General features: G+C 37.1%; 1 protein-coding gene across 4 annotated transcripts in view; it reads left to right on the top strand.

The window, feature by feature from the left end:
* Positions 1-24,037, top strand: part of osbpl10b (oxysterol binding protein-like 10b) — a 104,159-nt gene that overhangs the window by 5,827 nt on the left and 74,295 nt on the right. For 2 of the 4 annotated variants that reach the window (XM_087287713.1, XM_087287714.1), the window contains exons 2-4: positions 1,168-1,343; positions 9,254-9,333; positions 19,409-19,633. In XM_087287713.1, the coding sequence (XP_087143839.1) occupies positions 1,168-1,343; positions 9,254-9,333; positions 19,409-19,633 (481 nt within the window). The remainder of the gene's footprint in view (positions 1-1,167; positions 1,344-9,253; positions 9,334-19,408; positions 19,634-24,037) is intronic. The other 2 variants (XM_087287715.1, XM_087287716.1) reach the window with 1 other exon arrangement.

The following is a 24,037-nucleotide window of genomic DNA, read 5'->3' on the forward strand; positions in this document are numbered from 1 at the left end:
ACAGTCTTGAGCAGAACTCTAAAGTATTCAAATTTGATGCATAATGTGATTCATGTTTACACATTTCTTTTATGGACATATGGGGCCTGTACTATGAAGCTGGTTTAGCTGGCTAACCAGTTAAGTTTTCAGTTTGCACTAATCTTGGGCTTTAACATAAACCCGACTTTAATCTTTCTTTGTTGATATGGTAGTTCCTGTCATGTACCTAAAACCAAGAATCGAAGAACTGAAACTTACAGTATTTTGAGGACAATACAATAAAGTTAATTGAAAGTATCCACAATCATAAAAAGCCCTGTTAACCATCGAGAATAGCTTTGCAACTTTACAGCAACACTGTAAAACCCCTCAGAACACTTTAGGAACCACATAGCAACACCCTGGCAACCAATGGGAATACCCTAGGAACTTTATAACACAATGTAACCCCCAGAATGCTGAAACATCTTAGCAACTGCACAGTAACACATTAAAACCACATGGAACACTTTAGGAATCACATAGCAACACCTTGACAGCCAACAAGAACATCATAGCAACTGCTTATTAACACATTAAAACCACTTGGACCACTTTAGGAACCACATAGCAACACCTTGGCAACCAACAAAAGCATCTTAGCAACTGCATAGGAGCATGTTAAAACCACGCTGAGTCTGAACTCTTTATGAACCAGATAGCAACACCTTGACAACCAACAAGAACATCCTAGTAACTGCATAGTAACACATTAAAATCACAATGAACACTTTAGGAACCACATAGTAACACCTTGACAACCAACAAGATCATCATAGCAATTGCATAGTAACAAATTAAAACCACACAGAACACTTTTTGAACCACATAGCAACACCTTGGCAACCAACAAAACCATCTTAGCAACTGCGTAGTAGCATGTTAAAGCCACTCTGAGTCTGAACTCTTTAGGAACCAGATAGCAACGTCCTGGCAATCAACAAAAACATCCAAGCAACTGCATAGAAACTCTCCCAGACATTGGGAACCACATAGCAATGCCTTGGAAACCAATGAGAATACTCAAACAACCAACTATCCTAGCAACTGCATAGTAACACATTAAAACCACAGAAACTCAGTCATGTCAGTGATTAAAATCTAGGCTAGTTGTAATGTCACCATCTTCTCTCTTTCATCATGCAGATATTTTGTGTTGGACCCAGAGCTCGGGCAGCTTCAGTATTTCATCAATGAGCACAGTAAGGTCCAGAAGCCACGAGGATCTTTGCCCCTCATTGGCTCCTCAGTGGCCCCGAGTGATGAGTTTCCCTTCATGTTCACAGTCTGTGCCGCGAATGGAGATTTCTTCAAACTGCGAGGTAAGCATCCTTCCTTTTTTCATGTTTTTAATCATTTCATTTAGTTTTTAAATGCGTCATATTATGCGTCCTCTGAAAGGGCCCTCGGGAAGCTCTGATTGGTCAGCTAACATTTGTGGATTGGCTCCATGTCACGCCTCTACAAGCATGTACTTTTGCGCTGTGTAAACAGCCGTATTAGTTTGCCTGAATCAGACAGAAAATGAAGAGCACACAGCTGAACATCACACCCGCTCTCTAAAATAAAATCTGAAGTGTCTTTCACATATATTCTAAATAAGCATGTGTAAGCAATATAAAACATTTACATATCTTTTGCAAGTTTGTTATTTGAGATGTCGAATACAGAGAAAGCGGATGCATAGAGAGACATTTAAAGCAGTGGCATAGAGCCACTGTGTGTGTTTACAGCAGTTTGACTGATAAATATGAATTTGTAGCTAAATTGTTAGCTGTGCCAAACAGCATTTTCAGTTGTTTGCATCCTCGCTACAACATACCATTAACGCTAGATACTATGCATGTAATTGATCAGTTTTAACAAATAAAAATACTTACAGGTTATGCCTCACAATTCACAGCTTCGTCTTTTAACTGAATCCAGCACTAAACTGGGAGAGATTTTGGAAGCTGTCCTTTGACAAATGCTAGCTAAATATTTTTTTAGAATTCTCTAGAACATAGTTAAAGTTAAACTGTAAACATTTCTCTCTTTGTGATGTGTCCTTTGAAAGCCCAAATACAGAAACAAAAGAAGCTTTGTGGAAACAGCAGCGTTAGTTTGCCATTCTTCAACTTTGGTCACTTTTAGTTGAGGAAGAACTTGAATTTTAAGTTGAGTAAAGAAAACTTGTTCAAAATTAACGTAACATAGTCTCATAAGTTTAAACAATGTGTCTAGTTTAAAGATCTGTAAGCGGACAAACTTAGATAAGAAGAGAAAATATTTTTTTTCTATCGTGAACTGAACAAATGTCAACTCTACCACATCTCAATATACAGCTTATTAAAAAAAAAAAAAAAAAAAAAAAAAAAAAATATATATATATATATATATATATATATATAATTATACATTTGTTAACACACATCAGTGAATTAGTAGTATGCTGAATTGTGCACCCGTCACACACTAAAATTAAACATTGTATGATGAGGACTTTCAAAATATTTTTTTAAATTTGTGTGCTGATGGACTGTGGTGGAAATGACATCTCAACAGTTTATTGTGAGAAAATGAAAAATAGCTTAACCGATTAACTTTGAATGGATACTAGCCTTTCATATATACAAGACACTCTCATTTACCTTAATTTTGTTTGGTTTTTAAAAACATTTTTGAAGGTACAACATGTTTGAATATGACGTAGAATAAATGTATTTCCTTATTAAGCGATATTTACCATGATTTGTCTTCAAGTGTTGTTGATAAAAATATAAATTCCCTCCATCTTGAACATGTTCTCAGATGGCACTATTCATTTTCATAGACAGCCCCTCAAAAATCCTTCACACATACTTTTAAAGCGGCATTACAGTGTTGTGGTGGAAATGACACATACTGTGCGACTGCTATATTTTGTATAAAAAATACTGTTCTTAATAGTCTCACAGTAATAACTATAAAATATTTAAATTATTTCACTTGTGCTTAATTTGGATACATTAATAGATACCAGATAAATAATATTTTTTTATGTTATTTTCATTGTTGAAGTTCAAAACTTTGGGTGTGCGACAAGGTGAAAACAGTGATTTTGACACCTAAAAGGAGGTTGAATAATAAGAAAAATATAAAATACAAAGGTAGTTAATTTTTTTAAAGTAGGCTTTATTGTTATTTTGACAAAGAAAGAGGATTTTGTTCAAAATTATATATATTTTTACATATATGATCAAAGGACATAAAAGTGCCCGTAGTTGAAAAATTACCCTTGTATGGCAATTTAGCTTTTTCTGCTATAACATTACAGCACCTCTGGCCACGCCCCTTTGCTACGGTTAGTGTGTGTGAATGGTGAATACGCGTAACTGGAAGCCCTTGTGATCTCACTAGCCCGGGTGTATTTTTTGTAGTCCCCAAACTTCGTTCGCTGTAGGCTTTACTAAGCTAACTATGTAAAAGTTAGTCTCCCTTTGTATTGAACTTTTAGCGTCTTACATTCAGAGATGTTGTTTATGTTCACACAGCTATTGCACATCAACTAAAGTTTCAAATAAAATATCCTAGTGGACCACCTCTTTAATAAGTCAGAATACATCAGTTTATAGTAGGCGAATTGATATTATGCAGCACTGTTGCCCAGATACTTAACTGGGGACTATTTTTTTAGGTGCTGCATAATATTATTGCACCTGCTGTAGTCATGCTACTACAACAAAGTTCCTTGATTAATTACACTGGAATGAGTAAAGTTTCTAGCTATACCGTCGAAAAACAAACAGCAGAAAAAATAACAACTTTTCATTTTCTGTTTGTCTGTTTGCAATATGATGTAACTACAAAAGAGTGACGCTTTAAATAGTGAAATTATCAAAGCATTTTTTTGGCACTTTTGAGTGAGATGCTATGATTTAATCCAATTTAATGATTTATGCTTAACTAAGCTAAAAGGAGATTGGCCAAATGATTAAAAAATAATCAACTGTTAACTCCAGGTAACTTGTACAAAGAGTCTATTTACAACCAAAGTGGACAATTCGTTTAATGTAAAAAGTTGCGTGTTATACGTATATTGGATCTGTGCAACACTGCCTATTGAATGGGAATAATTTAAATGTGCTATATTATTAAATGTATGTTCCTGTAAGAAAACAACCAGTACTACAATCAGAGCTTGTAAGGGAAACACTGTTAACTGCTGTAGAGAATAACTCCCTTTGGAATGACTTTGTACTTTTGTAGTTTTGCTGATTTCATATGCTAATGGTCTAATCCAATTCAACGATTTGTGCTTAGCTAAGCTAAAAGTGCTCCTGGCAGACCAGGGGCCTCATGTACGAAGACTTGCGTGGAAATCTTACTAAAACATTGCGTACGCACAAAGCTGTAAATGTGCGTACGCAGAAAAAAATTCAGATGTATGAAAAACTGCGTACGCCGAATCTCACGCATATTCTTTTGTACATCTGAATGAAATGTTTCTGATTCACGCATGCAAATTCATCTTCAGATAGTGTCTTTATAGCAATGTGCGTGCGGTGGATTGCTCAGATTACATTGGGAAAACAGGCGACTGCTGCAAATTGTGCTTTTATGTTTAGCTGGTCAAATGTATGGTATGGAAACCTTACATACCTACTAGATGAACCCGTCTCATACAGCTGCCATTGCAAGGCTCAGACACTTTGTAGAGAGGAATTTAACACAACTGCCTCTAGGAGTCGCCAATGGAAATAAAACAGACCCGACAAAAAATGTGTGTACGCCAGCCAGAAAGCTGCCGTGAAGCTGCGCACATTCCCACGTTCAGTTCATTGTTAGTAAATCCAAACGTGAGCGATTCTGAGTGTGAAACCTGGCGTACGCAAAGTTTTTGTGCGTACGCAGCGTTGATACATGAGGCCCCAGGAGATTGGCCGAATGGATTAAAATTTGTAAAAATCAACTATTTAACACTTTGTAATGTTCAAAAGAAGCATATTTACAAACAAAGTGGGCTATTCATTTAATGTAAAAAGTTACATGTGTATAATTATATTGGATCTGTGCAACTCCTAAATATGAATAATTTAAATGTGCAATACTATTAAGTGATGTTTTTAAACTAATTTCGAGAGGAGTGGCTGGTCTCTCATGCGTAATCTAATCAAATTGATCCAAGCCCACTATAAATCGACTGATTTCACCCTACTGCCATGTCTTTGTTGTGGAAGAATCCCTCTTTCCACTCCATCTCCTTCTTTTACTTCTTTACCAGGGGGAGCTCTCGAGACCTACCTGATCTCAGACCCTAAAATGCTAAAAGACCTGTTGGGAGCCCTGGGCTCAAATATCTCTGAGCTCATGGTTCTCTCTCGGAGTAGCTACCTGCTAGTGTCGAGCAATATCTAAGTGTGAACTCTTGAAATGTACATCCCTGTAAGAAAACAATCAGTACTACAATCAAAGCACATAAGGGAGTTTAGAAACACTGCTAACTGCTGTAGTGAGTAACTCCCTTTGGAATGACTTTGTACTTTTGTCACTTTGCAGATTTCATTCAATCAGATCCTCATAGGACCCCTTGTACATAGCTATTTGTGTCCAATTTGATCCATTCTCCTTTAACTTGAGTCTCCTTACTCTGTTTCACATTGCGTCTCTTTAGAAAGTATCTCTGTGATATGTTTTCCCCTTCTAGCGTTGCCCCTTTATCTGTCATTTAGTCCACATTTACCCTTTCTCTCTCTACCAGTACTTCCACACGAGATTAGATCTGTGTATTTCCCCCTCTCTTTTTCTCCCTGTCATTTTTAAGTACGCCAAGAGTCTTTTCATGGCTGGCATTTACTGTACGCCACAATCTTTTATGACGGTTTTACATCAGATTTCTCTTTCGGTCTGAGGCGACTTTGAGAACTCATTTAGACTGTGTCAGGAGTTTACAAGCAAAAATGCCACCAGCCAAATCGGCCATTTGTAACAAAGGCGATTTTGGACGGGGTTTTGAGAGGATAAATTTCACTGGAAAAAGCAGTCACCTCCAGCATTATTCCCAACAGTTTTGACAGCCTCGCTCCAGGCGGAGTCTCGTCTGCTCCCAGTGTTCAAGCGATCTGAAATGATAATCTTCAGGTGCTGCTTTTCTCATTTCACACTTTCCCAATCTTACCCGGGGGTTACAGACAAGCCACAAATTAAGTTATTCGGTCTTTTGTCGGTGAAAATGCTTGCATTTGTTCTACCTGAGCAACCATGCCGTACCGAATGGTTTATTGAGAAAATACATTTCCATGGCCATATAAAATAGATATGCAAGAATTTCTGCTTCTAGTTGAAAGATGATATTTAAAAACATAAAAATGTTGTGTTATTGAAAACATGGATCTATACATATCTAAAGCCCCCTTTAGAAAAACTTTAATATGCCAACCAAAGTGTCAGGTTATAGGTTGTCTTCACATAAAATCATTGATGATGCAGGAAGTTCAGACCGAGAGCAGGAAGTGATACTTCTACAAAGGATACACTATCAGAACTTCAAAATGTTTCTATTTCATGTTGTTTATAATTGTTTAAATCGGCCAAAATAAGGAATTCTGAACAGCTTTTATAGACCTCCAAAAAGTTTTGCTCATAAGGGGGGGTTAAGAAACCAGCTAAAAAAAGATAAAAGGCGGCATGTCTACCATAAAAGGTGCGAATTCTACAACTTTATATATAAAGTTTTGCAACTTTAAAGGGCTTCACAGACTTTTAAAATAAAATTGTCTATTGTGCTGCACAAACGTGAGCATTTTAGTGACTTTTCCCACATGCAACATTATCTATTGTAGATAAACCACCCTGCTGAAAAATCCAGCTTAAACCAGACTAGGTTATGAGGCTGGTTTTAGCTGGTTGATTAGTCTGGTTTTAGAGGGGTTTTGGCCATTTCCAGCCTGGTCTTAGCTGGTCAGGCTGGAAAATGACCAGCTAAATTCAGCTAAAACCAGCTTCACCAGCCTGGTTTAAGCTGGACATAGCTGGTTTCGGCTGGGCTCCCAGCCTGGCAAGGCTGGTCAAGCTGGTTTTAGCTGGTCATCTCCCAGCCTGACCAGCTGAGACCAGGCTGGAAATGGCTGGAAACCAGCCTGGAAATGGCCAAAACCTCTCTAAAACCAGCTTGGCCAACCAGCTACAACCAGCCAACCAGCCTAGGCTGGTTTAAGCATTTTTTTTCAGTAGGGCATTAATGACGATACTACCGTTTACAGTGGTACTGCCGGTATTTTGGAGCCAAAGTATCGTGATACTACCATAGTACAAGTAAACCATGCAACCCACAGTATGTACCGCATCGATGACAGGCAAATATATTTTAGTTCAGTAGAAAACTCTGCCCTCTTCATGATATAAGGATTATGCCCAGCATATGTGGAAATTTTCTATCGATATCTCCTTTAAAATATGATACAAATTGGAAAAATACGGACTTTCCTCTATGTCTCCCATTTAGTTTTTTACTTCCTGCCCTCCATCTGTATTTCTCGTATCATCAGAACCACATGATTGAAAACAACCTATTGTTCTGGAAATCCCTGCATGTTTAATGAAATATTGGCTAATTTGCAAATATATTACAGATGCACATATAACAGTTAAATACTGTGTAATTTACAAAAATCGTTAGCAGTGAAGAAAAGGAAATTATATACACTGTAAAACCCAACAGTCAACTTTATCAAATGAAATGAAATGAGTTTAGTTAACTCGAAATTGACTGAAAGTTAATGCTACTCATTTGGAAAGAGTTTTGAACTCAGTGTGGAAGCTAATAAGTTAATTAAATACCTCATTACTTTATCTTAAATGGAGTTCACAGTACTGATATAGATTCGTTTTTTAACTCAAAAAGTTTGTAGTAATCGGTTTTCTCAAACAGTTTGAGTTGCCTTAATTTATTGGGCTTTACAGTACTCAGTTGGTTTGAGTTCTCTTTATTTATTGGGTTTTACTGTGCTTAAATTGCTTCGTTTACTCAAATGGATTAAACACGGGTTAAATAGTCCAGCGGTACATATACAAGTATAACCTTGCACGACATTACAAGAAACCGTTGAATAAATAAAATCCATTATGTTTGTTTAATATTCACACAAATGTATTGCTAATGTAAAAGCTAAATGTATATAGCTTTATTACATTTACATTTAGTCATTTAGCAGACGATTTTATCCAAAGCGACTAGACGCTTTTATCCAAAGCGACTATATTATATTATTATACTCTAATTGAACCACTACAGGCATTTGGTCTTTTTTGGGATATGCTTTTTTGGTGTTTTTCTGGACTTTGAACAAGTCAAGAAACTTGTTGTCTGGAGGATGAGGGAGCTCTCAGATTTTTTTTAAAAGATCTTAATGTGTGTACTAAAGAGGAACGAAGCTCTCAGAGGATTGAAATGACATGATAGTGAGTAATTAATAACATAATTAATATTAATAATAAACTAATACTGTAAATAGCTACAGTTGAAGTCAGAATTATTAGTACCCCCCCCCCTTCTGTTTAATGGAAAGACTTTTTTTTCCCAACACATACTGTATTACGCCCATTTCACACCGCAAGCGCGAGCAGAGTGTGAGCTCTGCAAGTCTTTATTTTACAATTAATATAGATCCTGAAGAACTGTTTGCTTCTCACGCTCTATGAGGAGTGTCATTCATGTCTTTTAAGGTCCACTCGGTCAAAAGACAATCGCCGGTGATATCATGAAATTTTGTTTTTGATTTTCAGGAAGGTGTAGGCCTATAGTTATAATAAAGTTATACAATATAGTTATAATGATATTTATACATGATCAAACTAGTGTGCAACTAAAGCAAAACTAATGCTAAAATTGTTTTAAATTTGGTTTTGTAGATCGGGCCCGAAGAAATATTTGTTGCCGTTTTTAATGGTTTAAGTTAATTTGATTGACGATATAAAACTCAGTTGATATGATCAATGCATGTATTGGGTAAAATTGCTACTTTTTACTGTCATTCAATGTGTTTTTGGTCATTAATAATGCACTATAACTTTAATTGAGCGTGAGCAGCAAAAATATACCTAGAATAAGACTTTCTCCAGAAGAAAAAATATTATAGGAAATACTGTGAAAATTTCTTGCTCTTTTAACATAATTTGTTAATATTTGAAAAAAAAAATTCCCAGGTGGGGTAAAAATTTTGACTTAACTGGATATATAGAGACAGCATGAATGACTGTTTATATCTTCCTCCAGCCAGCGATGTGCGCGAGCAGCAGATGTGGATGACCCAGCTTCAGCTCTGTGCCCGTCGCCACTCAGACGGCAATGCCAAGGTAACCCACTTACATTTGACTCCACACAATGTGCTCTCATTTCCTTCCTTCACGTCTCACTTGCTCTCTATAACTTTTGCTAGCCGAATGTTTGTCTGGAGGCTCTGCTCCTTTGATTTTGTTCATCCTGGCATCCATGATGTACTTACTGTCCTTTCTGGAAAGTGCTTCTTCTTGTCATCTTCCGGTCTTTGTCTCTCACACTGTCTGCATTTCCTTTGACCTCTTCAGGCTCTGCTTGACGATGATAAATGATGCTGTAGTCGTGTGATTTGTGAGGCTGTTTACTTTTATCTCTGTGAATATAAGGCTGTTTGTGATTGGTGACATTAAAGGGATAGTTCACCCTAAAATTTTGTTTACTCATCCTCCACTTGCACTAAATCTGATTGAGTTTCTTTCTTCAAAACATTAACTTCCATGTTTTATGTTACTACTATGGATGTCAATTGCTGCTATTTTTGTTTTATACATAAAAGAAAGAAATTCATAATTCAAGTATAGTCTCACACTTGAACACGAGGAAACCTTCATCTTGGGGGGAACTATCCCTTTAACACTGAGGCCCGTAGTGACGTAGTGACTGTATACCAGTAAATCTTCAAATGGCGTATTTGACTCACTTGTTATAGCAAATTGACAGATATTTTTTAACTTGCAAATAATATTACTGATAGAAAATGCTGTTGATGTTATAACATCACAGTGTTGTTGTTGCTGGAAAAGAAAAAAATTGGAATAGTTGGAAACAAACCTAATAAAATATAGTAAATATTAAATACAAATATTACACACACACACACACACACACACACACACACACACACACACACACACACACACACACACACACACATATATACATTTATATGTGAGCAAGATCACACAAATAGCAGTGCAATATTGCTGTATATCGGCACTGATGGCACGAGGCTGCAGGCCGAGTGCCTTAGTGTCTCACCGGTGACAATATACAGCCATATCGCATTGCTACTTGTGTGATATTGCGTTTATACAACAGTTTGATATAATCGTGTATATTAAAAAGAAAATCAAACTCAAGAATGTCTAAAAATCTTTTTGTCTGAGGAACTACTTTCTTCCGCCATTTATTCACATCTGCAGCTGACATCAGAACAGCAGAAACTGTTTCTACTTTACTAACATCACTTTATAGCTAGTATTTAAATGATTCTTCTGCATGATGTCTTAGCTGTTGGCAAAACAGGTGATTTTGCTCACATTTTGAGATTATAAGGCTGAACGGCATGAAATGCCATCAGTCTACAGAGATTTCCCAGTATTGCTCTGTTGCAAACGGGGGGTCACAATAATTAACCTCGAAAAAGCCAAAGTAGCACTACCAGGTTACTGTTGTGTTTGCGAAAAGAAAAAAACACATGCAGGCATTTCTTCTTTCTTTTTACTAAACTAGTTTGCAGTAACAAAAACAAGAGGCTCAGGGTAACTCAGGGTTTTTTAAAGAGTGGCCTACACAAAATACATACATTCCCTATATGTGAGTCCCAAAAATACAGCACTACAACATACAAAAGAGAGAGATCGACTTAGAATGTCACTTACCAGTTTAATAATGATTTGATCAGCTGTAGTTTGAAATTGAGTTTTTTACTCCTACGTCCTTACTATGCGGTCTCTGTCGCCATGATTATTGATCTGCTGTCACTCTATGTGGGCAGAGTAATACACAAGAGTGAAGGCTGTATGAGTTCTGATATTTGATATTGTATCAGATTTGAGAACCAGACAGAACTGTTGTGTGTGTGTGTGTGTGTGTGTGTGTGTGTGCATGCATGTGTGTGTGTGTGTGTATATGTATATATATATATATATATATATATATATATATATATATATATATATAGAGGATGATCACCCCAAAAGAATGTCATAATTTATTTAATTTAGCACAAAACAATATAGAATATAATCTAAAGAATCATGTAAACAATAATTTCCATAGTATTAGTTTCTCCTTATATGAAAATAAATGGTTACCGCTTTTAGCTTTTTTCATCATCTTTTGTGTTCAGAATGACTTGAAGATAAGTAAATTGTGACTAAATAAATTTTTTTGGATGAACTATCCCCTTAATTGATTTGACGTGCATATGTATATATATTAGGGCTGCACAATATTAGAAAAGTCTGACATTGCGATATTTTGGTTTGTTGTGATATGTATTGCATTATGAAAATAGTTTCATTAGATGATTTGAATAGCTCAGTTTGGAAATATTTCACTAATTTAGATAAACAGGGATGATCACGTTTTTTTCTAAGTGGTGCATCATAAAATAAAATTAATTAAAAGCATATAAATATGACAGAGCAAAAATAAAAGTTAAAAACGGTGCTTTGTGTTTATGCTTTTTAATTTATTTTTGGACTATTATGAATGATCTTATCCCGCCATGTGACTATTGCGGATACACACATTTTGATATCGATACTCAAATGATATATTGGTCAACCCAAATACATATACAAGTTAAATGCAAATAACTTGTACTTTCATAATAAATGAATACATTTCCAATGTCATGCAAGCAATTTTTAAATAATTAAGTGACCATGCACAATAAATTTTAAAAGATTAAAAACATCTTTTAATATGTCATCATATCATCAAAGTAGTCTTGTTTTTAATATGCCTAGCATGATTTTTTAGTGTCTGAATTACTGAATCATTAAAGGATATTTTAGTGAGGATCTTCTCTAAATCACAGTAGAAATGTACAGCAGTTGTTATTCAGAAAACAATATGATCTAAACATACTGCAGTTTACTTGACATAATCATGTACTATTTATGCTCTCATTTTGCCTTTATCCACATGACGCATTATCTTTGACTAAAATATAAACAGTAGTTTTATACTGACAGGAGATACAGTTTTATTATTATTATATCAGTTCACATACCATGTGACATAACGCGCTGTTTACCCCTATTGTTTGACTTTGATCACACAGTGATTTGTATGTTTAACCTTTACTGAGTTAAACTTTAAGCCTCTCCATTGCAAAGATGCGAGATGTGAAATACCGCCTGAAAGAGATTCAGATGAATGTTTAAATGCATCAATATGCAGTGTTTAAACAGATGGTGTTTTGTGCAGTTACTTATTGTAATTTTCAGCTCACTTGAGTGGCAGAATAATGATAACTCCAGTCCGATCTGGAAATGATTGTTTACATATGGGTGAAACTGGCATGATCCACTAATTTAGAGTGTGGATTAAATGGAATGGAATGAAATGAAATTTAACCTTGAGGCAAACACATTGTTTGACTTCTATTAGCATTTGTTTTCAATATATGACCGACAAATTGCAGTCTAATAACACAACCAGTGTAAACTGCTAATGCATTCTAAGAGAAGGAAAAAAAATCCTTGTGGTCTCTTTGATTAATCACATTATAAGCAAAGTCATTTGAAAGCACACAAATCTGGGCCTGGCCATTATCATCGGCCTAAGGCTAAATAAATTACACTAGCAGCGTGTTATATTTATTCATGTAATGACTAAATCCATAATGCATGCAACAGATGTGACTTTTGTGGACTCTGCTTTGTGGGCTTATTTAGTCTAGTTATTTATTTAGTTTTAACAGAACTCAAATTGCTGTTTAGTTTACTGTTCACTTCATTTAGAGTTTTTGTGGTATTGTTATGTTTTTTTGTAAAAATTATGTGTATTATGTAATTATTGTCTTTTCACAAAATGTTTATAGGTCAGAGACTAAAAGAAACCAAATACTCTTCTCTGGCATATTTAGAACAAGGATACAAAAACACTTACAAAATTAACATTGTAATACTTTATACATTTCACATTATCATTCAATCCTGGGTTTAAAATATTTGTCAGCAAGAATACAAACCCGGGCATCAGAATGGTAAAGAAAGGTGAATTAAGTGACTTTGTACATGGCATGGTTGTTGGTGCCAGATGGACTGTTCTAAGTATTTTAGAAACTACTTATCTACTGAGATTTTCACGCACAGCCATCTCTAGGGTTTACAGAGAATGGCCCAAAAAAGAGAAAATATCCAGTGAGCGGCAGTTCTGCGGGTGCAAATATCTTGGTCAGAGGACAATGGCCTGACTGGTTCCAGCTGATAGAAAGGCAACAGTAACTCAAATAACCACTTGTTACAATCGAAGTATGCAGAAGAGCATCTCTGAATGCACAACACGTCCAACCTTGAGGCACATGGGCTACAGCAGCAGAAGACCACACCGGATGTCACTCCTGTCAGTTAAGAACAGGAAACTGAGGCTACAATTCACGCAGGTTCACCAAAATTGGACAATAGAAGATTGGAAAAACGCTGCCTGCTCTAATGAGTCTCAGGCTTTACTCACACTAGGTACAGTTGCCTCGAACCGGGCCAAAGCACGCTTGTCCCCGCTCCCGTCTCCCCCGACGGCCCGCACTCACACCACAAATGGGCCTCGGCACGCTTACGTCATCGCTGCTGCGCTGTTCAGTGAGAAGCACTCTCACTCAGCAGCACAGTGGAGATTTCTCTAGTTATATCGTTTCAGTCGTTTGATATGCAGTGACATGCAGTCAAATATTTCCCCAAACAGACCTTAGGGATGCGGTGTGCTTGAGCACGATTCAGCGCACTCACACTTCTCAAACGATCCGGGAAACGGGCCTGGGCACGGAACGGATGGCATAGTTTGAGTAGGCCCTCAATTTCTGTTGCAGCATTCGGATAGTAGGGTCAGAATTTGACGTCAACAACATGAAAGCATGGATTCCTTTTGCCTTGTATTAATTGTTCAGGCTGGTTGTGGTGGTGTAATGGTGTGGTGTGGGGGATATTTTCTTGGCACACTTTGGCCCAGTAGTATCAATTGAGCATCGTGTCGACGCCACAACCAACCTGAGTATTGTTGCTGACCATGTCCATCCCTTTATGACCACAGTATACCAATCTTCTGATGGCTACTTCCAGCAGGATAGCGCGCCATTTCATAAAGCGTGAATCTTCTCAGACTGGTTTCTTGAACATGACAATGAGTTCACTGTATTCAAATGGCCTCCACAGTCACCAGATCTCAATCTAATAGAGCACCTTTGGGATGTGGTCGAACAGGAGATTCGCATCATGGATATGCAGCCAACAAATCTGCAGCAACTGCGTGATGCTGTCATGCCAATATGGACCGAAATATCAGAGGAATATTTCCAGTACCTTGTTGAATCTATGCCACGAGAATTAAGGCAGTTCTGAAAGCAAAAGGGGGTCCAACCCAGTACTAGGATTAGTGTAACTATTAAAGTGGCCAGTGTGTAATTTATAAATGAATTATTATAAACACTTATTCTTTTTTTATTTATATTTTGACAAGTGCAGATTTTTGCATTGTACTTATTTTTAGTTAAAATTATTATAAAATTGCACAGTGTTAATATTTTTGTTTGTGATCAAATAAATGCATGTCCTATTCTGCATTATTTCTATATATTTAAAATTAAATGTTCTTTTATGTGCTATTATACAGCACTGTAAACAGCTATGGGGGTCTAAAGGTCTTTATAATGTAAGACTTATGTAACCTGATATTCAGGGCTGAAATCTCCGAGGACTGAACAATTGACTGCCTTTAGATTGGGGGAAAGCAATAGCATGAGGCTGGTGGGGCTCCATCAGACCTGAATAAAATGCTCATTTCCACATGTACAGAAAGGATCATGTAGTGTGGTCTCATTTGGGGCAGCTTCAAAAAAATGCCATCTTCCTCTGAGCCTGAGAGTCCATTTGGAAACACCCAGGGGAGCAATGTTCTCTGTAGTTTCTCACAAACACACAGGTGCTATTACCTTTTCTTTCTTCTTTTTTTTTGTTTGATTTTTTTTTTTCTTTTTACCTTACCACATCCTCTGTTTTTTTGATTCCGGCGTATGTTTTATGCAGCAGATGCCCTTCTAGCTGCAACCCAGTACTAGGAAACACCCATACACTCTTGCATATACACACATACTGTACGGCCATTTTAGTTTATTCAATTCACCTATACAACATGTCTTGGTACTGAGGGGGAAATCGGAGCACCCAGAGGAAACCCACACCAACATGGGGAGAACATGCAAACTCCACACAGAAATGCCAACTGACTCAGCCGAGGCTCAAACAAGTGACATTTTTACTGTAAGGCAACAATGCTAACCACTGAGCCACCGTGCCATTTTCTCAGACACATCAAGGAAAGTGCACAAAGGTCACACTCTTACACACTCAAACAAACATGCAAACACTTTAATTAGCTGTTACTCCATATAAAATCCACAAACTAAGCTTTTTTTGCACAGGCCTATCTAAAGGGTAAACGGTGCCAACTGATGATCAACAGTAAAAATGACAAATTTTACTTCTTTTCAATACGGAAAATCACCAACAATCAAAACTTCATGATTATATTGTGTCATGGTTTTGCAATCAAAATAAGTGGTTATAATGGGGCAAAAACAGCCACCAACAGTAAACTAGGGAGAAAAAAAAAGAAAATGAATCAAAAACAATGCAACAAAGGCAATGAAGTTTCACATGTCCGAGACTTTGATAAAAGGTAAAAAAAAATCCAGGTCACAATTACATTTTACATTGAAATTACCTCATTTTATGTGTTTTTTCCCACCAAATCACTGACATCATTAATGAATTTGGCAATTAAAGAGTTAATATCCTGTAATTTACTAAGCAATTTAGTTGTTTTGATCAGGACTGAGGTTGATTAACAGATTTATGCAAAAAAGAAAATATTAAAGAGCCCCTAATGTGGGTTTTTGAAAATAACCTTCCATGTAGTGTGTAACACAGCTCTAAGTGAAGTTAAATATCCAGCTAAGGCTTAAAACTAAAAGTGGACAGTGTTTAAAACTATTGATTCATCTAAAAAAAAAAAGAGTCGACTCATAGTGGTTACAATGAATCATCTTCATAACGAGTCCTTAGCCGTTTCAGCGTGACGTGGCTACGAAACATAAGCCACGCCCAATTGTTGCGTGCGCAAACCAGGGAAAATTTAAACCTGCAGCTCCGCCCACTAACACAGCGGCAAAGACAGATCCTGAAGTCATGAGTCATGAAGACGCTGTGCTTACCTAGATATTATTGGGAGTGTGAGGGAAAGAAGTGATTCAGCAATCTACACGCTTACAATGTGTGATTCATTCAATAAAGGAAGGATCAGAAAAGACCACTAATGTATGAGAATTTTGAGATGAATGGACAGACAATACACCAGGGGTGCGTGCAAAAAAGGGCCAGTTTGTTAGGCACAAAGGCAGCTTGCTGCAGCTGAGAAGGAGCGCTAGTGAGCGCTAAAACCCCCTGGCTGGGGATGGGATTGTTGGGCAAAGCAGAGTACAGGTAGGCCCTGAGAACATATAACACTTCATGCAAGGTGCGCCACAGCAATGATTGCAAACAGAAATGATCTAAGTTACAGCTGAGAAGGGAGAAAAGCTCCAAAATACAAGATAATTAATGAATTCAGACATGGCCCATAACACATTTCATAAGTTTAAGTAAAAGGCTGTCTCCTTGTTTTCTCTAGCTTGAAATGATGTATTTAATTGTGTTTTGTTACTTGTAACCGCTTGTTCTGTATCAGGTTAACTCTTTATGTTCTCATATCGCGTCTAATGCCATGTTGAAAACGTGACGCGTGTGATTTAAATGTGTTTGTGAGCTTGTGTTTCACTGCCGTTTGTCATTGCTATGGCCACCGTCAGCTGTTCCTACACACGTGCAGTAGTCAAGGTTCAGAATAGTTTAGCTTTTGCTGCTATGTGGATTAACACTGAATGTGTGTCATAGTTAAGAATAGAGCAATATGCTGGTGTTTGACTACACTGCTTTTGGTGGGAAGGTGTCTGAAAAACACTGTTGAGTAAGTTTTACTATGATGTGCGTTTCGATCGGATCGTATACAAATGTTGGGGACCCGGGGGCTTGACAAACCGCGCTGGGCATTTGTCTCACGCTGAACACTGTCGACCAATCACAACGGGCTGTCATAGGTCCAATCAGCGCAGATTAGGTTCGTGCTAAGAAGGGGCTTGGGAACAAATAAATCGCTGAACGATTCATATGGGAGTCGCTGGGATAATTAGATAAATATAAATTCATATTTTAAGACCATGAAAGTTTTTTTGACCTTGCATGCATATCAGACTGTTGTTGGAGCCCCATATAACCAAAATATTACCTATTTTAAAGGGCACCTAGGTTACCCCTTTTTTCAGATTTATTATAAGTGTTTTGCGTCTCCAGAATGTGTATGTAAAGTTTCAGCTCAAAACACCCATCAGATTTTTCATTATACTTTTTACTAGATCCTGTTTTATACATCTTTCCACCAGGGGGTTGTTTTGTCGTACTGCGCCTTTAAGGCGAGTCTTCCCCACCTACCTTTTCTATGTGGCTTTCTGCGTGCCTTGATCTGCTCCCTCGGCTGCGTCACTTTACTAATGAGTATTTGTTGTGCAGTTGCATTGATTAGTCACACACAATATCGTTACAAAGTTCACGCACGCACACACACACAGATACACACACGCGCACACAAACGCACACACTGACAGACAGAGCGCCTTTAGCTTCCCACTCTTTTTGCACACATATGTGACAGGATGCAGCTTAATCTCTGCTGCTGTATGGATATCTGTTATGTTTATGTACAAAATAAACCTGATTTAACGTCCACAAACCGGGATTGAAGCGTCTTCCTTTATAATTGTTCTGATATGCGGCTGTGCTGATGAAGTAAAGCTAAAGTAAATCTCTGTACTTCATTACACACGTGCACTGTTTTAAAACTTTTTAAACATGTGAAACTTGATCTTGATCACATTTTACGACTATTATTCCCGGTTGCTTTGCGCACGTCTGGTCTTGTTGACATGATAATATGCGTGACTACCGGGACATGTTAATGCAACAGCTGTCAATCAATTCGGTGAGAGGGGAACCGCACTCCTACGTCAAGTTGCGGTCGGTCTGAAAACCGCTACAATTGGTCCACCGTTTTTATGTTGTTAAATTGAAAAAAAAAAAAAAAAACACTGGGTGTGTTTTTTATCACCCCAATATTATGGTCTATACACTACATATACACACATGTCTGTCCATACAGCTTGAAAAAATAGATTATTCACCGTAGGTGCCCTTTAATGTATAATATGGGGTCTATAATCTGATGCATTGCAGCAGTTTAATTTATTGGATGTTTTCATCCTGAACATAACAAAAGGGTAAATTTGCCCAGAGTGTATTGTAGTGTTGTGAGTTTTTATTTATTTATTTATTTTTTTTATTAAAAGCGTTTTCTCAAAATAAGATTTGTCACCAAAATTCATTCCACTGGCTGAAACAGAAAATGTTATGACCAAATTAAAACTCAAAATCACAAAGTGGGAGTGAATACATTCCCAACCGCACATAAGGGATAATAACCATAATACAGCAAAGAAAGCAGCATTATTTTTTAAGCGTGGCAGTGCTGTAAAAAAGAAAGAAAGAAAGAAAGCAACTTTCTCCACTGTAATGGAAGAAAGTTGAGCATCAAAAGAGCATCAATCAACTTAGACCTGAGTTCTGTGCCATTTGTGCATGCATGCTTTAAACACTTGCTTCAGTTCACTTTTTCCTCATCATCAGTCAGCGCACACTAAACACTTGCAAATCAGATCCATAATTCCTCCACAATCAGCAGTGATGGAATGAGATTGCAGTTCTCAGGTTGTTCAAAGCATTTCAGACCTTTATGTTTGTGCAGTGGGGAACAGTCCTCCACAGGAAGCTCTTCCTCCTCTCTCTGCCTCGGCTCATATTGCATCTGCCGTCTCATATCCCACCATGCACTGCCTTTCCCAGCTCTCTCTCCCCCTCCCTGTGTTTACGTGGCTCCTGTCCTGCTCTTGTCAGGCCGATGGTGTTCTTTTGCGTGATGGCAGATCGTCCCGGGCCGCTTCCTGTGGCCTGCTCTCCCCTTCACTCCTGCTTCTGCCATTGCTGCTGTCTGTTTCAGGGCTGCTCCTCCTCTTCCTCCTCCTCCACTTCATCCACCGGCCGGACCCGCAGCTTCTCCCTGCACCCGCACCCAGTTCCGCTGAACTCCTTCATCTCCGCTCAGAAACAGAGCCCTCAGCATGGGACGCCTGCCTCCGTCATCAGCATCACCCACCACAGGTCCCCCACCGGCGGCCAGAGGGCCTGCAGTCGAAACCCTGCTGGACTGCACCAGGTCAAAGAGGTACAGACCGAGACTGATCAGCCACTGCTATTAAACAGACCAACCCACCTTCTGTTTGATTTAACCCTTTGATGTAAATTTAGGATTTTATTTTTAGCAATGTGTTTTAGTAAGCTTTTCTTTTAGAAAATATATTTAGCATTGGAATAATATAAAATAAATAACTTTGATGCTTGTTTAGGCCAAAATCTCCTAGGCTTATTCTTCTGTTTAAAAGTAAAATTTAATTTCAAATTGAAATTTTTGAAAGACAACTTTTATATTTTAAAGACAAATTTTTATATTTTTCCAATATTTTCTTTTGATTTTAAAAATAAAGATGTTCTGTTTTTATTTCAAATAGCAAAGCAGAATATTTAGCAGCATCACTCTACTTTTCTGTGCCACACGCTCTTTTAAAAATCATTATATGCTGATTTTGTGCTCAATAAACATAATGTTTTTCTTCGAATATGAATAGGTATTCATACATCAAATATTAATAATATATACATTTTTATGTTATATTCATTTCTATTATATAAAATACTATTGTATATGAAAAAGAAAAATATGAAAAATCTGTCTAAATTTGCTTTAGTTTGTTTGCTTAGTTTTTTGTTTTGTTTTTTGCTTATGGTATATTGCGATCATAGTTGTGCTTGTACAGTAACTAAAATGTTCACACGTGTACTAATAGAAGTGCCATAAAATCCTGTATAAAGACACTATAGAATATTTAATCCAATATAGTTGCACAGTTGAATGGGGAGTTCATTAGACTGTCACGAAAACTTTATAATCATGACATGATTCGTCATGAATATGAGGGAGATTGTATGCGTGCGCCATTAAATGTTATTCGCTCCATTATAAAATTTGAAATACAAAGGTATCGTTATTTGAGATGTCTTTATTATGACATATATCACAACCAGCCTTTTGTCTTTGTAGTGACAACTTGTCATTACAAAGACAACTCTCATAATTTTTGTCATGACAACTTCTTATCCAACCCAGGCTCATTCTGAAAACATACCCCTATATACGTTTCTGGAGCGCGCCAAATACGTCCCAGGTTTTTTTTTTTTTTTTTTTTTTTTTTTTTGCAGTTTTTGTTTTCGTGAATCCACAAGAGGCCCCTGTAGATGCTTTTTGAGATCTCAAATTTCTCTCGCGAGTGCCATTCGCACATGCTGTTTTTGTATAAATCCACCAGAGGCCGCTGTTGACTGACTGACCGACTGACCCACCCTCCACCCTCTCTAAACCCAACCAATAGTGTTTTTAAAAGCACTGATCGACCCGCCCACCTATATCCCTAAACCCAACAAAAAGTTTTGAAAAGCATTCCAGAAATAAAAAAAGCCCTCGACGGATTTTACCACATTCTCACCCTGTTATTTACTTGTTCATTTTATTTTTGGCTTCTGTTTTTATCTTACCCTATTTCTAAAACCGTTCTTCGCTGGACTCAAACCCCGTCGTCATGGTCAACTCCTCTGCGTCTCAAATCTGCCATAGTACATGGCAAGCTAATTGGACAAACTGGTCACAGCAGGAAAGCCGTTTATACGGAGGTAAGCGGTTAGCTGGTATGCTTGAAAAGGAACAGCATCATACCACACCGTAGCAATCATTTTAAAGAAGAAATTTAGCCATACGTGGCTCTGGCTACATAATTCGCGATCTCTATAGATGTATATAGGGCTACATTTCAGAATAAGCCGGTGTTAACATTACCAAGGCAACATAACTTTTCATAAATCTGTCTAAACATAACTGCCATGGGGCCATTATAAATATGTCATGAATTTGATAACACTTTTAGTAATATTTTTCTTGCCCTCAACTACAATAGTACAAATTTAATTTGTCATTAAAATGTCATTACATATTAATGAAGCTGTTTTAAAATGGTTTGAGAGTCAGTTGGCATTTCTGTGTGGAGTGTGTGTGGGTTTTCTCCAGGTGCTCCGTTTTCCTCCACAGGTCCAAAGACATGCTCCATAGGTGATTGGGTAAGCTAAAATTGTCCGTAGTGTATGTGTGTGAATGAGAGTGAATGGGTGTTTCCCAGTAATGGGTTGCAGCTGGAAGGGCTTCTACTGTGTAAAAACATATGCTGGATAAGTTGGCGGTTCATTCTGCTGTGGTGACCCCTGATAAATAAAATGACTAACCCGAAAAGAAAATGAATGAATGAATAACTAAGCGAATGACACTCAATGACAGTTGTCATATGCATGCATAACATCTCAGTAAAATCCATGAGATGTACCATGTCATTATAATAAAAAGTGTCTTGACAGTCTTATGGACCTCTTCAAGTGAAGTGTTGGCATATAAACATACATTCACACAAATAAAAATGGACTTTTAAACATCTGTCAACACTAGATGTTGAGCATCAAAGGGTTAAATATAAAACGCTGTCTGTCATTTCTGGCGAAAAGGTTAGAGTTGTCACATGCTAGTAGTTGTTAAAGTGAGCACAGAGTCTTACTGTAAGGTTTGAAGGCTGACAGAGGTTCAGTCTGCAGTCAGCAGCGTCTCGCCCTCAGCTGCTCTTTGAGTGCTGCGTCAGCATCAGAAACTGGCCGATCAGCAGGAAGCTGCACTCATCACATTGTTTTGACATTGTTGCAGTGATTCCACACAATAGATTGAGGATGTGAGCGGTGGTCAGTTTTGGACTCAGAAATACACTTTTTGGCAAACCCCACCCACCCCCCATGCCCCCAGGCCTTATTTCACCAGTGACACCCAAACCAAGTTTTACTTGGTTTAATACAAATCTTAATAAGCACATGAGAAAAAGCTATTTAATGTGACCATTTAAATTGAATATTAGCAGAATTATTATATTTGTTACATCAGCATAACGTGTAAGCCATGAAGAAGTGTTTGTACAACAAAATAAAAGTGGTATAAAACTAATAATCAAACAACCCTTTAATATTTACAAAAATAAAGCTTTATTAAAAATAGAGCACTTACGAACATATATTTCAATGTTTAAATCAGCCACAGAATTATAACGCATGTGTGTTAATGTCGACGGTACACTGAGAGAAAATGAAAGACTAATCTGAATGCAGTACTTTAAATGTCGACTAGGTGGCAGGTCAAAACGACAAGTGGCTAGACGCGACTAAACTACAATGATAGTGATTCAAAAATATTATGTTTTGGTGGGCCGATTCTTGTTATATTTTTGATGTCAGTTGCGGGCCAGAGGGAGGAGGAGGGCGGGCTGGTCGTTTGAGACCCCTGATTTAGATAAACATTACAACACACATGTTCTCCCTCTCTGTTGTCAAGTAGCAGTTGCATCTTACAGTTAAATAGTTTTAATTAAAAGCTGTAATTTAATATATAAATTTAGTTTGAATAATATTTCACACTTTTTATGCCCTTTGGCTAAATTTGGTACAACACTTTGGTACAAATTAAAGATTTGCCATTAATTGGTACGTTTTAAAGGGACATGTCACTCAAATTCAAGAAAATTGACTCCTTATTTGCTCACCTTTAAATGGTTTTAAAAATAATGAAGTTCTTTTTTCTGTTGAACCCAAAAAAAGATATTTTGAAGAATGTTGGGAAGAAGAAATCTTTAACATTACCAGTTGGAAATACAAACACTATGGAAGTCAATGGCTACAGGTTTTCAGCATTTTTCTAAAAAACTTATTTTGGTTTCAACAAAAAAAAAAAAAAGAAAATAACACAAATTTGTGGCAAGTAAAGGGGGAAAAAATTATGACAGCATATTCAGTTTTGGGTGAACTATCCCTTTAAGTGAAATGTTCATTTGTATTATATTTTATAAACTACTAATAATTTGTCTTAAAAATCTAAATAAATAAAGCATCATTTATAAAATGTATTTGGAGAAAACTATCTAAAAAAGTGTGTACTCTACATCAGGGGTTTCCAGACTTTTAAGCCTGCAAATGATGACAGTGACTCGCAACCCCCAATATCCTCTGAGGTGGTTATAAATATATAAACCTTGCACATAACGGCGCAAACAATAAGCCCAAGTCTATTCATCGTTTCATTTTGGGGGACGCCACACGGAGACCATCCTCCATGTTCAGTTGTGGCCTGTATTTATTTTTAATGTACTGTACAGTATGTGAGTGACGGAAAGGTGTCAGAAAGTTTAACCTGCTGCCATAAAATCAATCTGCTGCATCTGACTCTATTGCGGTGTCTTTAATATAATATAATCACAGAAGTCGAGGAAAAAAAATCAAAAGGCTGATGGCTTTTTATTTGCATGTTTTTTTTTTATATGTAACTATTACCTACAATTTTTTTTCTTCTGTAAGTTATTGATAAAATATGGTCATTCTAACAGTTGAATTAAATGAATTCGATTTTTAGATCTTAGATGAATGAGATCTTCATTCTTAA

This window comes from Danio rerio, chromosome 16, assembly GCF_052040795.2.
Source record: "Danio rerio strain M-AB ecotype USA chromosome 16, GRCz13ab, whole genome shotgun sequence".
In the NCBI taxonomy this organism is placed as follows: Eukaryota; Metazoa; Chordata; class Actinopteri; order Cypriniformes; family Danionidae; genus Danio; species Danio rerio.